The sequence below is a fragment of the Nyctereutes procyonoides genome, unplaced genomic scaffold, assembly GCF_905146905.1.
Source record: "Nyctereutes procyonoides isolate TBG_1078 unplaced genomic scaffold, NYPRO_anot_genome, whole genome shotgun sequence".
Lineage (NCBI taxonomy): Eukaryota > Metazoa > Chordata > Mammalia > Carnivora > Canidae > Nyctereutes > Nyctereutes procyonoides.
Window position 1 is genome coordinate 11,470,252 of NW_026575130.1, and position 14,966 is coordinate 11,485,217.

The 14,966-nt window shown below is 31.1% G+C and overlaps 1 protein-coding gene across 3 annotated transcripts in view; it reads left to right on the top strand.

Annotated features, from left to right (window-relative positions):
* Positions 1-14,966, top strand: part of TBCK (TBC1 domain containing kinase) — a 224,360-nt gene that overhangs the window by 49,009 nt on the left and 160,385 nt on the right. For 2 of the 3 annotated variants that reach the window (XM_055342419.1, XM_055342418.1), the window contains exons 4-7: positions 3,777-3,891; positions 5,351-5,424; positions 11,933-12,074; positions 14,310-14,370. In XM_055342419.1, the coding sequence (XP_055198394.1) occupies positions 3,777-3,891; positions 5,351-5,424; positions 11,933-12,074; positions 14,310-14,370 (392 nt within the window). Of the gene's footprint in view, positions 1-3,776; positions 3,892-5,350; positions 5,425-8,540; positions 8,621-11,932; positions 12,075-14,309; positions 14,371-14,966 lie in introns of those variants that run through there. The other variant, XM_055342420.1, reaches the window with a different exon arrangement.

The following is a 14,966-nucleotide window of genomic DNA, read 5'->3' on the forward strand; positions in this document are numbered from 1 at the left end:
AATAACATGAATGTGGGGGCACCTGGGTGGCTCAGTCAGATAAGCATCTGCCTTTAGCTCAGATCATGATCTTGGAGTCCAGGATTGAGCCCTACATTGGGCTCCCTACTCAGTAGAGAGTCTGCTTCTCCCCCTCTCTCTGCACCTCCTTCCTCCCCCATGCTCTACCTCTCAAATTAAAAAGAACAAAAAAAGTATGACTGTGCTTTTTGACATGGAAGTATTTTCCAATTATATCTTACAATCAGGGAAAGCAAGTAGACAAAACAGAACATGCAGTCTTCTGTGTTCAGCTGTTTCAGAACTGGTTTAATGGAAAAATTGCTTTAAAGGTTTGGTTTTCATTTCTAAAGGAAGACATTTATGTTAAAGCAGTGTGCGACTGAGGTCCTCTAGTGTCACAGCTGAAAATGACATCAACTTTTAAGATTTTGTGAATTGTGTCTGTGTGTCAGAAAAAGAGAAGAACAAGAGATTATTACTGTAAACTTGACACAAAGAGCTAGAAGAACTTAGAAAACTAGGTTCTTATGTTTTGTTAGTCAATCTCAAAGAAAGTTTTTGTTTTTAAAAGGAGAGACATTTGCATTCTTTCATATGCATATATTTATCAGTGTTACTGTAGTTGTTTTAAAGTTTGGAATCTTCCTTTACGTAATTGGTTTCTTTTTTGAAGATGTTTATGAAAACTCCATTAATTTAAAATTGTTTTTGTTTCACACATTCCCTATTTGCTTAAGAGTGACTATTGTGGCCCTTTAATAAAAGAGAAGTAGTTTAAATAAGTATTCTTTAAATAGTAACTTTTATTGTTTCTTTTTTACATATTTCATGGAGAATATCAATTTATCTTAAATATGGCTGACAACCAGGTATTATCAGACATTTGAGGGAAAAAATAGTCTGAGAAAGAGAGCCAAGGGAGAAAACAAAAAACAAAAAAAAAAACATTTCCCAAAGGAAATGAAGATAACACTTTTCCCCCCTGAATTAGCAGAATTCTGGTAACTATCCTCAGAAATTCGAAAGAATAATATACCCATACCAGAGAAAAGGATCTATTGAAAAGGAACAACTAGGAAACAGAACAAAGAATCTGGAAATTAAATAATAGAAGAGATATGACTAAAGGCCATCCTCATGAGAAATAAAACAGAACATTCATCTGGAGAATGGATCTAATTTTTACTTGCCCACTAAGAGTTCTAACTAAAAGATATAGTAGGGGGAGAAAACAGCCAAAGACTTAACAAGTCAGCTTCTTTGTTCTTCTGCTAATGGAACATGTGAGTCTTCAGATTAAAAGAAGACTATTACTTACTAACATACATGCACAAATGCCCACACTCTAGACATACTCGACTAAAATTTTGTAAGTGTAAAAGAATCACATGCTTCCAGAGGAATAAGTTCAATGATATTGAACTTCTTACCATGAATAAAGAACACTTGAAGATAATGGAGAAATCTTTTTCTAAGTTTAAAGATAAGGATAAAACATTTTAAGACCTGTCATGCTTTAAAATGTCCTACTCATCCCACCTTTATGAAGAATTTTCTCGTAGATGTATTCTAGCTAAATAAAAGTATAAATACAAAACGACTAATAGGAGGTATAAAAAATGGTAGCTGATGGCAATCTTCATGAATAGTTATAATTATAAAACTATAGTATCTATTAAATCCTGATGACTGAGACATTTTCTCTTGAGAACTAGGGGTTAGGATTAGGTATATATATTTTTCTTAGTTCACAGTGAATATTTACTAATGATGGTATGGAAATGTGACAGTCATTTTTCATCTGTCTCAGAGTAAAAGCCAAAGTCTTTAAAATGGCCTAAATGGCCTAACATAATCTGGCTTCTTGCTGTGTCTCTAATCTCATCTTTTAACACCCTTGGCCCATTCTCCTGCATGCACAGTGTCTTTATTACACTTTTTGAACTGCTGTGCAGTCTCCCAGTTCAGGACTTGCTTACTGTTCCCTCTGCCAGAATCACTTATGTCTCAAAGAGCTGCATATCTTTTTCACTTCTTTTAGATTTCTAACAAATGTCACTTTAGTGAGACCTTCCTTGATCACACTCTATATGTATTAGCAACCTGCTTCCTCACATTCTCTCTTCCCTATTTTTTATCCTTAGCACTTTGTCACTATGTCATAGTATATATTTACTTGTGTGTTTAGCTTTTAAGAAAGGAATGTAGATTTCTTCTATTTCACTTATAAAATTTGATAATGTAAAAATAATATGACTAATGAAAATCAGAAGTTGAGAAAAGAAAATGGGAAAGTTGTAAAAGTATGTTAATTATATCATCTTGCATAGCAAAGCCTTAATTATATTAACTAAAAGTCTAACCACCAGAAGAATTGAAAACAGAAACTGCTAAGGGTGGATACCTCTGGAAAGTCAGACTAGGATGAAGGGAGAGGGATTTTAGCTTTTCATGTCTTGTTCTTTCTTATGGTTTTAATTTAGAGGAGGGAGTCATATTGCAAGGTTTTTTTTTTGAAAATTTTATTCAGCTTACTTTTTTTAACATCATGTTTATTGAGCTGTACTTTACATATTTTAAAATATAACCTTTTTAGCGCACAGGTCAGTAAGCTTGACAGACTCATCATCAAAATCAAGATAACAGTTCCACATATTCCTTTGAAGTCAGCCTGTCCCTCCAAGCAAGCCCATGAAAATCAGTGACCTGTTATTCCATCCTTTTACTTTTAATTTACATCTTTTATTTAATGTGGGTAGCTTATAACCTGAATATAACTGAGTCTTAATTTCTATTCCAGTCTGATAATTCTTAGCTTTTAAATGAGTGAGTTTAGATGTTTACATTTATATTTACTATAATGATTGATACATCCTAATTAAAATCTGTTATTTTCTAGTTGTTCCATTTGTTCTATGTTCTTTTTTTCCCCCTTTTATTCTGCCAGCTTTGGAGTTGACTATTTTTTTTAATAACTCCATTTTATCTCTGCTTTTGGCTTACTTAAACCTTTTTTTTAAAATTACTCTTAGTGATTGCAGATATTGATTTAATTTTTGAAAGTCTAATTTAAAATGGGGAAAAAATGGGTAGAAAAGAAATCTATACCAAAATGTTAATATCGCTAGTTTGGGCTTGGATTAGTCTTTCCTATTTTTCTGTATTTCATTCCTGACTTCCCACATGAATGGTGCTTGATTAAAAAAAAAAAAAAGATGGAGAGAGAGGAAAACTGAGCATCATGGTGGAAGATGGCTTAGAAAGAATTAAAGAAAAATGTTTGTGAATCATAAATTGCTGGAGGTTGTGGATTGATATGGAAAGTAAACTCATGTATATATATCATAAAATATATTTTAGCTATTTTTCAGGGACTTAGGTATTTTGTCTTGAGCAAGAAAGGTGGTTTCCCTTGACTTAGTTCTGCCATACATCTGAAACTTTTCTGATAATTTCACAAAGTCAAACCTGCGGAAGGTTAATCACACACCACCAAAATTCAACTCCCTCCCTGGAAAAACAAATACTGCTATTAGATTAGCCTTAGGAAACTGTAGAATCTTTACCAGATCAATTCCGTTGTAATCAGAAAATCCAAAATATGTATATAATAGATATTTCCTAAAATATATTGATTGTATTTTCTCTGAACTGTAAGAGGAATAATAAAAATATAACTGAATTTTTATAACCTCATTTCATTCTTTAAAACAGGTTCTGTATCTGCTTTGTAACTGATCTATTGTTCTGTGACTTTTTGGTTTTTTTTGTAGCTATTCAAAGGTTTTGTGCATAGCATTTGAGGTACTTCAGGGTTTGCAGTATATGAACAAGCATGGTATAGTACATCGGGCCCTGTCTCCTCATAATATTCTTTTGGACCAAAAGGTAATTGTCAGATAATATATTAAATATTTGTTTGTTATTTGTGGTTGGAAGCTACTGAAATCAGACCCACTCAATAAGAAGGACTATAGAATACAAATATGTTTTAATAATATTTATAGTGAAATAGCTCTATGAAAGTGATATATTTGTGGTGGTTAGAAAAAAAACTATCTTTGAATTATATAAATCCATATGTTTTTCACATGCATTATTCTTCTTTTTCCCAAGATTCATTTTCCTACTTCATATTTGGTTTTTCCTTTCATTTGCTTTCTGAAAAATAAGCATGGTAGCTTCTCAGTCCATTCCTCCTCTGAATTTGTTTTCATTTTAAGAAAGCTTCTCTATTTACATAGAGTATTTTTCTCATAACACAGCTGTATTCTATTTTCTCTTTATTTTTCTTTTTCCCTATTTTTTTTAAATTTCATTCTCCATTTATCTTTTTTTTTTTTTTTACCAGCTGTTCATACCTAGCTTCTTTTCTTATTGGAATGCTACTTCTCTACTTGGAAATCTTGTGGAGGATTAATAAGAAGTAGGTCAAGAGAATTATGGGTAGCATAATTCATAAGCATATAAAATAGTTTTGAGGGACTTTCTCTGGGAAATTATTTTTTGTCTTAGTGGGATTATTCTATTCTTCTGTTCTCTTCCAGACTTTTACTACAAATACCCTATGATATTAAAAATCATAGAAGCTAAAGTGGTTCTCATTAATATCATTTTTATGGCAGTGAAGTATCTAACCAATCTGTGTTGTTTTAATAAATAATCATTTTGTAGTGCTGAGAAGTAAAGTTCTTGAGAAAAAGGAAACATCTTAAAATCTGCTTTTTTACAGTTTTAAACATCTAAAAGGAGGAAAACTTGAGACTTCTAAAAATTTATATTTGCTTTTTATTAAGAATCTCACTTTTGTGATAATTATGTTTTTTCTCAAACAATATAAAAATACTTAGAAATCTAGTATATTCACTAATATCTTGATTTGTGAGCTCATCTTTTTAAGTGAAGAACTCTCATGTCAGTTAAATTATAACTATGAATGGACTTGCAAGTTCTTGAAAAAAATTCTTTTGTGAAAATTACCAAAAAATGTTCTAAGCAGGGATTCAAGACAAATGAGAACATTTCTGCTTTTTTTGTTTTGTCAAAATACCTGGAAAAATATAAACAAAAAATTTTAAGTGTTATTTGTTGTTTTGAGATCTATAAGTAATATGTGTAGATACACATACATATATGTATGCATATACATATATTTGCAACAAGTATAAAGCAGATTTCAAATATTGGCAAATAGTTTTTAATAAAATTATAGTAAAATTATGGTAAATTAATTTTTTTCTTAATGTACCTGACTGGTGATTTCCTTACTTATGGAATGTATAATAATACTTTTTCCTACTACCAATAGCAAAATGTTTAATAGTGACTTTTATTATTGTTATTGTAGGGACATGTTAAATTGGCTAAATTTGGACTTTATCACATGACAGCTAACGGCGATGATGTTGATTTCCCTATTGGGTAAGAATATGTTTTCTTTTTTCTTTGTTGTGTCTTCAACTTTGTAATATTTGATAAAATGTATATTTTGTTAATTACTAGTGATATTACTTTCTGATACAAAACTAGCTTTGCTTTATTGACATATTTTAATTTTCTGTATACTTTTAAAAGAATAGACAGTGAGTTTTTCCCAGTGTCCAAAAGATATCTAATGTTGACATTTCATTGAATGGGCAGAGAGGCTAACAGATTATTAACCTTCTTCACCTTATAATGCTTACTAATCGATTTCATTTCATCCAGAATTAGATAAATTTAAGGCAAAAAGGCTGGCCAGATTCTCACTTAGTGATAATGAGTGTTCCTTAAAAGACTGAGGAAAAATCATTCTTTTCTTTCTTTTTCTTTTTTTTTTTTTGAAAAATCATTCTCATAGTATTTTCTACTGTTTCTAAATTTAATCCTTTCTTCTCTAAGATATAACTGTATATTAAGACTCAAGTCATTTTAGGTATCAGAGGTAATGGAATAGAGACTGTACCTGAAAGTATATGTTTAAGTTAAGAGAGGTGTATTTGATCACTTCTGATATGGAATTCCAGTTTATGCTGGCCTCCAAGAGAGGGAAGTGTATTTATTTCTGTTCTTAATGGATACTTTTAATACATATTTTTGTGTTACATGTATTACGTGGTTGCTTTTTAGACCTTTAAATAATATAATTCTTTTATTTTTTGAGTGTTTAATTTTAGCATTATTTTCAGTACGTAGAAGTTTCAAAATAGTACAAAGAATCCCTGTATAGTATAGCCTTCACTTAAATTCCCCAAATGCCAATGTTTTACTACATTTGCTTTGTATCTTTTTTTACACACATAGGTTTATATATATTCAAAAAATATTAATATGAGTATCTAATGCATATGATGCCCTTTTACCCCTAAATATTTCAGTTTATTTCCTGAAGTAAGGAATTAACCACAAAACAAATGTCAAAACAAGGAAATTAAAATTAATATAATACCATTATCTCATCTAAAGATCTTAATTATGTTATTGCTTTGTTATTTCTTAATAATATCCATTTGTGTTTTGCTCCTCTGGCTCTCTAAAATCAGTTCTGTCACTCCATTACCAAGAATTGTGGTTGGAAGTCATGGAATGTGTTTCTGCAGGAGAACATTGCTTAATTAGATGTTTTTAAAAAGGGACTCATTTACAAATTACCCTTTATCTTTATAAGGTAGATTATAGGTTTCCTACCTAAAATCTTTGTTAGTTAGACAATTGCTAATAATCTTAAAATAAATTTCTTAGTCCTTCCTTTAATTATTAAGACAATATTTATTAGTACCTTCTCTTCTGGCTGCTGGATATGCAAAAATGGATAAGATAGGTTACTGTCCTCAAGAAGCTCATTGTTTAATGGAAAAATTTTCTCTTTTGATGGCCTACTTCTGATGGTACATAAATTAATAATCTTACAGTTTCACATACCAAAACTTGTGGTCATAGGAAACAAACAGTTGTTGTCCAAGCATGAAAACAATATTCTGTGAAAATAGCCTACATTTTGTTTGTTTAAAAAAAAATCCCTTTTGAGTATAATAAAAATAAGTTCACAGTAAAGCTCTAGATCTTCTCTCATATGTGATAATTGCCTTTTGAAGTAACTTTTAGGAAGCAGTAATCTGACAGAAAGTAAATGTGATTGCTGCTGCTTCTTCATGTTGTCTAAATCAAGCTGTATGACAAAGAACTCCAAAACATAATGCAAACAAAAATCACTTTATTTTTTTTACCTTTTTACCTTTTACTTAAAGGTGCTTTAGGTTTGCTTGTGATAAATAGAAGAACGGAAGTGATTTTTCAAAAAGCACATCAAGCATTTTGAAGAACTGCATTTGAATTTAAAATGCTTGGATAGAATTGGGCTTGTGTGTCATTTGGTCTGGTTTACTTTGATGTCTTGGACCCAAAGGATCTGACCAGAAAGTATCAAAGAGCAAAATGTGAAACATTAGCCAGGAAAAATAAAGTGATCAAACAGCTAAAGCATGAAAGAAAATATTTACACCAGAAGAAACTTGCAGTTGATTCAAAAGACAAATATTAAGGAACAACAAAGTAAAATGTTAACATCTGTTTCAAAATATTGTAAAGATTTAGAAATTGGACATTCATTTCAGTTGGCCAGTAGCTTAATACCTTGTTAAAACATCAAACAGATGATGAAAGCCTCACCAGTCATACTCACAGCAAAGTTCTGATAATTTCCTTTGAGTGTTAAAATTCTATGCTAAAGAAGAGACACTTGTGGAAAGGAAATAATTTACATTTAAAAACAATCCTAGGGTTTATTATTTTTATTAATTAATTAAAGGAATTCTTGATTAGAAGGGAAATTAGAATTTTTGGAACCAGGGTCACTTCTATGCTTCTAGAGATCACCAAATTATAGATATAACGATTTACCTATAGTATTGCTTGGCCTTTCACTACCCACACTATTATTTTTAGATAAAGTGAAATCAGGATTAAAAGTAAACATTTTGCCTTCTAGATGTATCATGGTGATGATTAAAAATATCACATTTCATTTATGTCATTTTTTCCATTTTTATAAAAACAGTACTCAGTAATATTTATAACAGTTTGTGAGGTAAACATTAGTATTCCTATTTTCAGGTTAAGAAACCCTGATCACATATAGAAATTGTGCTACAATTAAAACTAGAATACAAGTATCATAATACCAAGTCCATACTTCTTCCACTAGGCTTCAATTTTCTCTAGAGATGTCATTTAGAAGAGCAATATGATCACGTTAGGGTAAAATGACAAAATACAAATTTGTATGAGCAAATTAAAAGTATAGATTATTATCATCATCATCACTGCATTAAAATGGAAAGAAATGTAAAAGCCTAATTTACCCATTTAAGCTTAAGTTATATTCTTTGACTTAATTGACTTATATTTTACATGTAAGTACTGGCAATCATAGTGTGAGGAGGTAGCTGCAGAATAATTCAGGAAGAGAAATGGAATATTTGAGTGCCTACATTATATATATTACATAGATGTTCCATATACTTAAATATATTTTGATTATAGTTATTATTGCAGGGTGCCATAATAATCTAATGTCCATGGAATTGAAAAATCCAGATAATTGTGCTCATGACTAAATCTGATGATAAATGAAGAAAGGGTATGTATATAAGCAATAAGTAGGGCAGAATTCCACTCATTTTCATTTCTCTTCTAAATCTGTTTGTTTCTTTTGGTTCTGGGCTATAGGATTTAAATTTAGTCATTATCAATATGTTCTGATATTTATGTACTATCTGCTTAAATTGTAAGGCAGTCTTCATTGGCATTTTTGTTAGAAATGTTATTTTTTTTAACAAAAATTTACTGAGTATATCTTATATTTAAATTTCATTGGTAGTTGCTTATAAAATGAATAAGATACACCAGCGCCCTCATGTTTGTTTCACAGGAGGGTAAATTTTTGTATACTTAAATATAAACAGAAACAAAACAAAACACAAAAATGTGTAGTATTATATATTGTGTGTAATCTATTACATAGCATATTAAAAAAGGCAAAATAAATATAATCATTTGAAAACTGTAAAAAAGATACAGAAAAAATACCATGGGAATTCACTGAGAGGAGAAATGATTTCCATCTCAGCAAATCAACTTTGTGGGATTATTCATAAAATGAATTTATTAGAAAGCTACAGTTTGAAGTTTGATATATTTTATAGAATATACTGTTTAGAAAGACTTTGTATTTATTATTAAATAAAGTGACTTACATTTATGAGTTTAGAAGACAGAAAACATTAACAGTGTTTTAGTCTGACAGGAAAATATTTTGTACAATGATATGATTTTTTTTGCCAACTCCTTTATATTTACCATTGAATTTTCTGCTAAAATTTTTCCTGTACTTTATAAATACAAATTTTTATCTTCAGTGAAATATACTGACATTAACCTATACTAAGTTCCTATAACATCACCAGAATACAGTAAAGTACTGAAAGACAAAGATTACTCAAATGAATTCTCTCATAAATGCCAAGGGTTTAGTGAGGTTGCTAGATACAGAATTAATACAAATAAATTGTTTACACATCAGCAAAAGAATATGATAAACCTGATAAGAATCTAAGCAGGTATGTTTATCTCTGTGAAAGAAATATAAATGTTTTTTAGAAGACATTGTGAAAGGCCTCAATAAACAGAAATACACGTTCATAGATTGTTAAGGTTGGAATGAGAAAAATGCCAGTTCTTTGCAACCTGTTCTACATTTGATCTAATTTCAATAAAAATTCCAACTCTGGTGGGGGGTTGGGTGGGGAGGGAGGACATGAGAGAGGGAGGGAAGGAGAAAGAGAAAGAAAAAGAACTTGACAAAATAGTTCTCTCTCTCTCTCTCTCTCTCTCTCTCTCTCTCTATATATATATATATATATATATATATATATATTTAGAACAAACATCTGAAAAGTACCTAGACACTCCTACAGAGAAATTAAAAGCTGTGTGTGTGTTTTTTTTGGGGGGGGGAATTCAGCATTTTATTATTTTTATATAAATTCAATTAATTAACATATAGTGTATTATTAGTTTCAGAGGTACAGTTCAGTGATTCATCAATTGCATATAATATCCAGTGCTCATTACATCACATGCCCCCCTTAGTGTCCGTCACCCAGTTACCCCATCCCCCCACCCACCTCCTCTCCAGCAACCCTCAGTTTGTTTCCCATAGTTAACCATCTCTTATGGTTTATCCCCTCTCTGATTAGGTCTTGTTTTATTTTTCCCTTCCTTCCCCTTTGCTTTTCTTAAATTCTACATATGAGTGAAATCATGTGACAATTGACTTTCTCTAATTGGCTTATTTTGCTGAGCATAAGATCCTCTAGTTCCACCCACATCATTGCAAATGGCAAGATTTCATTTTTTTGATGGCTGAGTAATATTAGTAATCCATTGTATATATAAACCACATCTCCTTTATCCATTAATCTGTCAATGGACATCTGGGCTCTTTCCATATTTTGGTTATTTGGACATTGCTGCTATAAACGTTGGTGTGCAGGTTACCACTACATTTGTAACTTTGGAGTATATACCTAGTAGTGCAATTGTTGAGTCATAGGGTAGCTATATTTTAAGCTTTTGAGGAACCTCCATACTGTTTTCCAGAGTGTCTATACCAGACTGCATCCCCACCAGCAGTGTAAGAGGGTTCCCCTTTCTTTACATCATCACCAATGTTTATTGTTTCCTATCTTGTTAATTTTAGCCATTCTGAGCAGTGTAAGGTTGTATCTCATTGTGGTTTTGATTTGTATTTCCCTGATGCCGAGTGATGTTGAGCATTTTTTCATGTGTCTGTTGGCCATCTGGATGTCTTCTTTGGAGAAATGGCTGTTTATGTCTTCTGCCCATTTCTTTACAGGATTATTTGTTCTTTGGGTTTTGAGTTTGATAAGTTCTTTATAGATTTTGGGAAAAGGTGCATGTGTTTTGAGATGACTTATCTTGGCAATTATTGGCAATTACTTATATAATGTTATAGACTGAAAATAGTATAATGGTACAGTGTCAGGCAAGATTACCAGTGGAACAAAATAAGGAGCCAAGATGCAAGCCAGCATAATATATACAGATTTTATTTGTGGTAGAAACTGGTACTATGGACTAGTTTTGTCGGGGGGGAGGGCAGCAAGGGCTAGAGTTTTCAGTAAATGGAATAAGGCTCAATTGATTATCCATATAGGAATGGAACTTCCAAAATGTTCTTCAGAGTTTGGTCAAATAAATAAAGCGCATTAATACAATGAAATTATTGGCAGTTTTCAAAGATAATAAGTCAGTATACTTATTTTTATAGAATTATCTCTAAAATATATTTTAAGTGAAAAAACAAAGGAGGGCAAAATAGTGTGTGTAGTCTGCTGCCCTGTGAGCAATGGTGATGGATGGTCAAGTTAATCTATATCTATAAATATGTATGGGTGCCTGGAGTACAGAGATGAAATAGAGTCTTACTTTTTAATTTATATATTTTTAAAGACTTTGACATTCCTACTTTTCAAAAGAATGCATACTATTTTCAAAGATAAAAAGTACTTTAAATAATAGTTAAGTATAGGGAGAAGACCGGTAGTAGGGAGAAAAGGAAAACACCTGGAAACAGAATGGTGCAAGACAGCAGTATATGTAAAAGAGAGGACAGCAAAGAAAGGAACCAATGCTTCAGACAGACACAATAGTTTTAAAATTATTTGATACTCATATATATTTTCTCTTGATTTCTGGACATGAAGACCTATATAATGATGGTTAGTTTAAAATCTTCCTACTTGTTAATTGTTAATTTAATTGCACTAGACTTTTACATAGGTCTTACCATACAGCTAGTGAAACTGTAGTACTACTATCCCCTTTGTAGTTTTTAGTAATTATTAATTTATTTAATATGTCATTGTAGGTATCCATCATATTTGGCACCTGAGGTAATTGCACAAGGAATTTTCAAAACCACTGATCATGTGCCAAGTGAAAAACCATTGCCTTCTGGCCCCAAATCAGATGTGTGGTCTCTTGGAATCATTTTATTTGAGCTTTGTGTGGTATGTATAAATAAATACTAAGCTGATAAAGAGAAATTGTGTGCTTATTAGAATAGGTTTTTCAGATAGGAAGGCTAATATGTTTTTACTTTGTGGCTTGACTAGATAGAAGAAGAAAAAGGTTTAAATCTCAATTTGACTTGTTAAAAACTACTATTTGATCATTTTGCATAACATCTTGGTATATTTATATTTTGAAAGTTTTTTTAATATATTTATTCTTGAGAGACACAGAGAGAGAGGCAGAGACATAGGCAGAGGGAGAAGCAGACTCCCTGCCAGGAGCCTGATGTGAGACTCAATCCCCGGATCATGACCTGAGCCAAAGGGAGATGCTCAATCATTGAGCCAACCCAGGTGCCCCTCATCTTGGTATCTTTAGAAGCATTTGTACTTTCCTAAGTATAAAGCATTTACACTGTACTAAGTGTAAAAAATTAAGCAGTTCTAGAAAGGCTTACACCAAAACTGCTTACAGACTCTTTGATATGTTCTTGTTCTACCTTTTCTGTGGTATTCTTTCTTCCCTAAATACGTTGTTCTCTTCTGTTATCTACAAGACTCACTTTGTAGTTGAGTTGTGTTTTATGAGACCATTCCCAGACATCCTCTGTATTTATTAGGGCAAAGACTAAGATGCAATTAAAAAGAAATAAATTTAAAATACATACATCTACAATAAAAAAGAAATAACAGACAAAAAATTTACACCATTGAAAGGACTTTAAAATAGAAGTATGTGTTCTTTAGGTTGGATGTAAAAAAACAGTAGCACAGTGTCATCAAACTGCTAAGAAAGTAATTTGAATTTTTAATTCTTTAACTCACAAAATGAACATTCAGCAGTGGGAATGAAATAAAGGCTATATATAAAATTTTAATTGCCATGAAGAAAAAAATTACTGGTAGGGAAATAACATGAGTCAAGATCATATGATCTTATGATATCATCAGTCATATCATACCATCAGTATGCATGAACAGGGAGAGTATAGTCACTGTAATCAAAGTATGCAAGTGATAAATTGAACTGCCTTGTGTGTGTTTGTGTGTGTGTGTGTGTTCATCACAGGTAGATAAGTAGTAAGCACTTAGATTGAAAAGATAGAGTCATATCTTGGGAGACTTTGAATGCTAAATTGAGAAGTTTATATTTGGTTACATAAGGTATGGGGGACCATTTAAGCTTTTAAACAAGATATTGATAAAATTAAACCTATATTTCTAAAAGATTAATAATATAGTAGTGTAAAAAATTGAGAGGAATGGCAACTTTTTCAATGATCTTTCCACCTGTAGTTCTAATTTCATAAATTTTTAAGAAAGCTTTTTGCAGTCTCTTTATTAAAAAAAGAAGTCTTCTTTTCTCCACAAAAAGACCAGCCTATCTTCTTAAGCCTTTCTTTCTAAGTTTATTTAAAGAATCCTATACATTGAATTTGTTTGTAAGAAAAGAATAATAGCCAACATCTTTGTGCAAAAAATGTGAGGCACTTTTTTATACATTATATAATCACTACTGCAACCTATGTGGCATGTACAGTTAATGTCCCAATCTTATAAATGAGAAAAGTGAAACTTAAGATGGTTAAGTTTTTGCCCAGGTTATGTAACTTGGGGTCAAAAGTCCAATTTGGCACATTAAGTTGCTCAGCACATAATTGTTGCAAGTTCTAACTGGTTCTACTCTGTTTCAAGCAGCCCCCTAAAGCTGACTAATAAGGAAACAATTAAAATACAATGTATGTATCTTAAAATAAATATAACAGGTGCTATGGGAGCACAAAGAATGGTTGTCTAATTCATTAGGAGAGGAGGAAGGAGTGTCATTGAATGTTTCTTAATGGAGACAACAGATTACCTGGATCATGATATATAAGTAAGAATTAGTTGGGTAAACGTAAGGATAATATGAATCTTTCCTAGGGGCCATCTTAGTCCCTTAATCAAGTAAGACTCCTGGTGGCCTGGGATCTCTCCAGGCAACCAGGTACATGTTGGTATCAAAAGTGAAGAATGCTTGAGACCAAACTAGAATGTAATGATCCTTAGATATATAAAATGTTTAAATGTTAAACTTATGATTTTTCTTTAGTGAAACTAACTTTAAAAGTCAAATAAAACCTGTGAAGAGAAAGAGATACCTTACAAAATCATTTTCATTTTTTGGGAGAAAAATACCTCCCTGAAAAAAGATGAAATGTTAACATGAATTTCTTTTCTGATTTTATTCAGGGAAGAAAATTATTTCAGAGCTTAGATATTTCTGAAAGACTAAAATTTTTGCTTACATTAGGTAAGTATCTCACAATTGATTAGTTTCAATTACAAATATAATCGTTAGTGACCGTTCATAGTCATGCATATTTAAAATGTGTTCTAAAATAGTGAATACACTGAAATATCCTGAATTTCTTTAATGTTCTAATGATCAATGGTAAGCATTAATGGGACAACTTAAAATTGCCTTCGAAATATTATTATAGCACTTTCCTTATTAAGGAATTATAATGTGGATCAAATATTATCGTAGCTTCATGATTCAGCCCAGTAAACTAAATTGTGAATGCAAAATATGAGAATATAAAATTATACTTCTGTGTAACAGTTTAAATTCAGACAATATATCTTAACTTTTGAGCTTTCTATATGATGAACCATGTATGAATAATGACTGAGAAGAACATTTATTTTTCCCTATAACAAGCTCATTTATTTTACATGTATATTAGGTCCTAATATTTAATTCAAATTTACAAAAATTTATATAATCTAAATCTATAATTTAGAATAAATTAAGTACATATGGCGAAGGAAAGATTGATAGAGCACTTTATATGAAAGAGTGAAAGATTGGTGTCCATGTTAATAGGGTTTACAAATAAGAATATG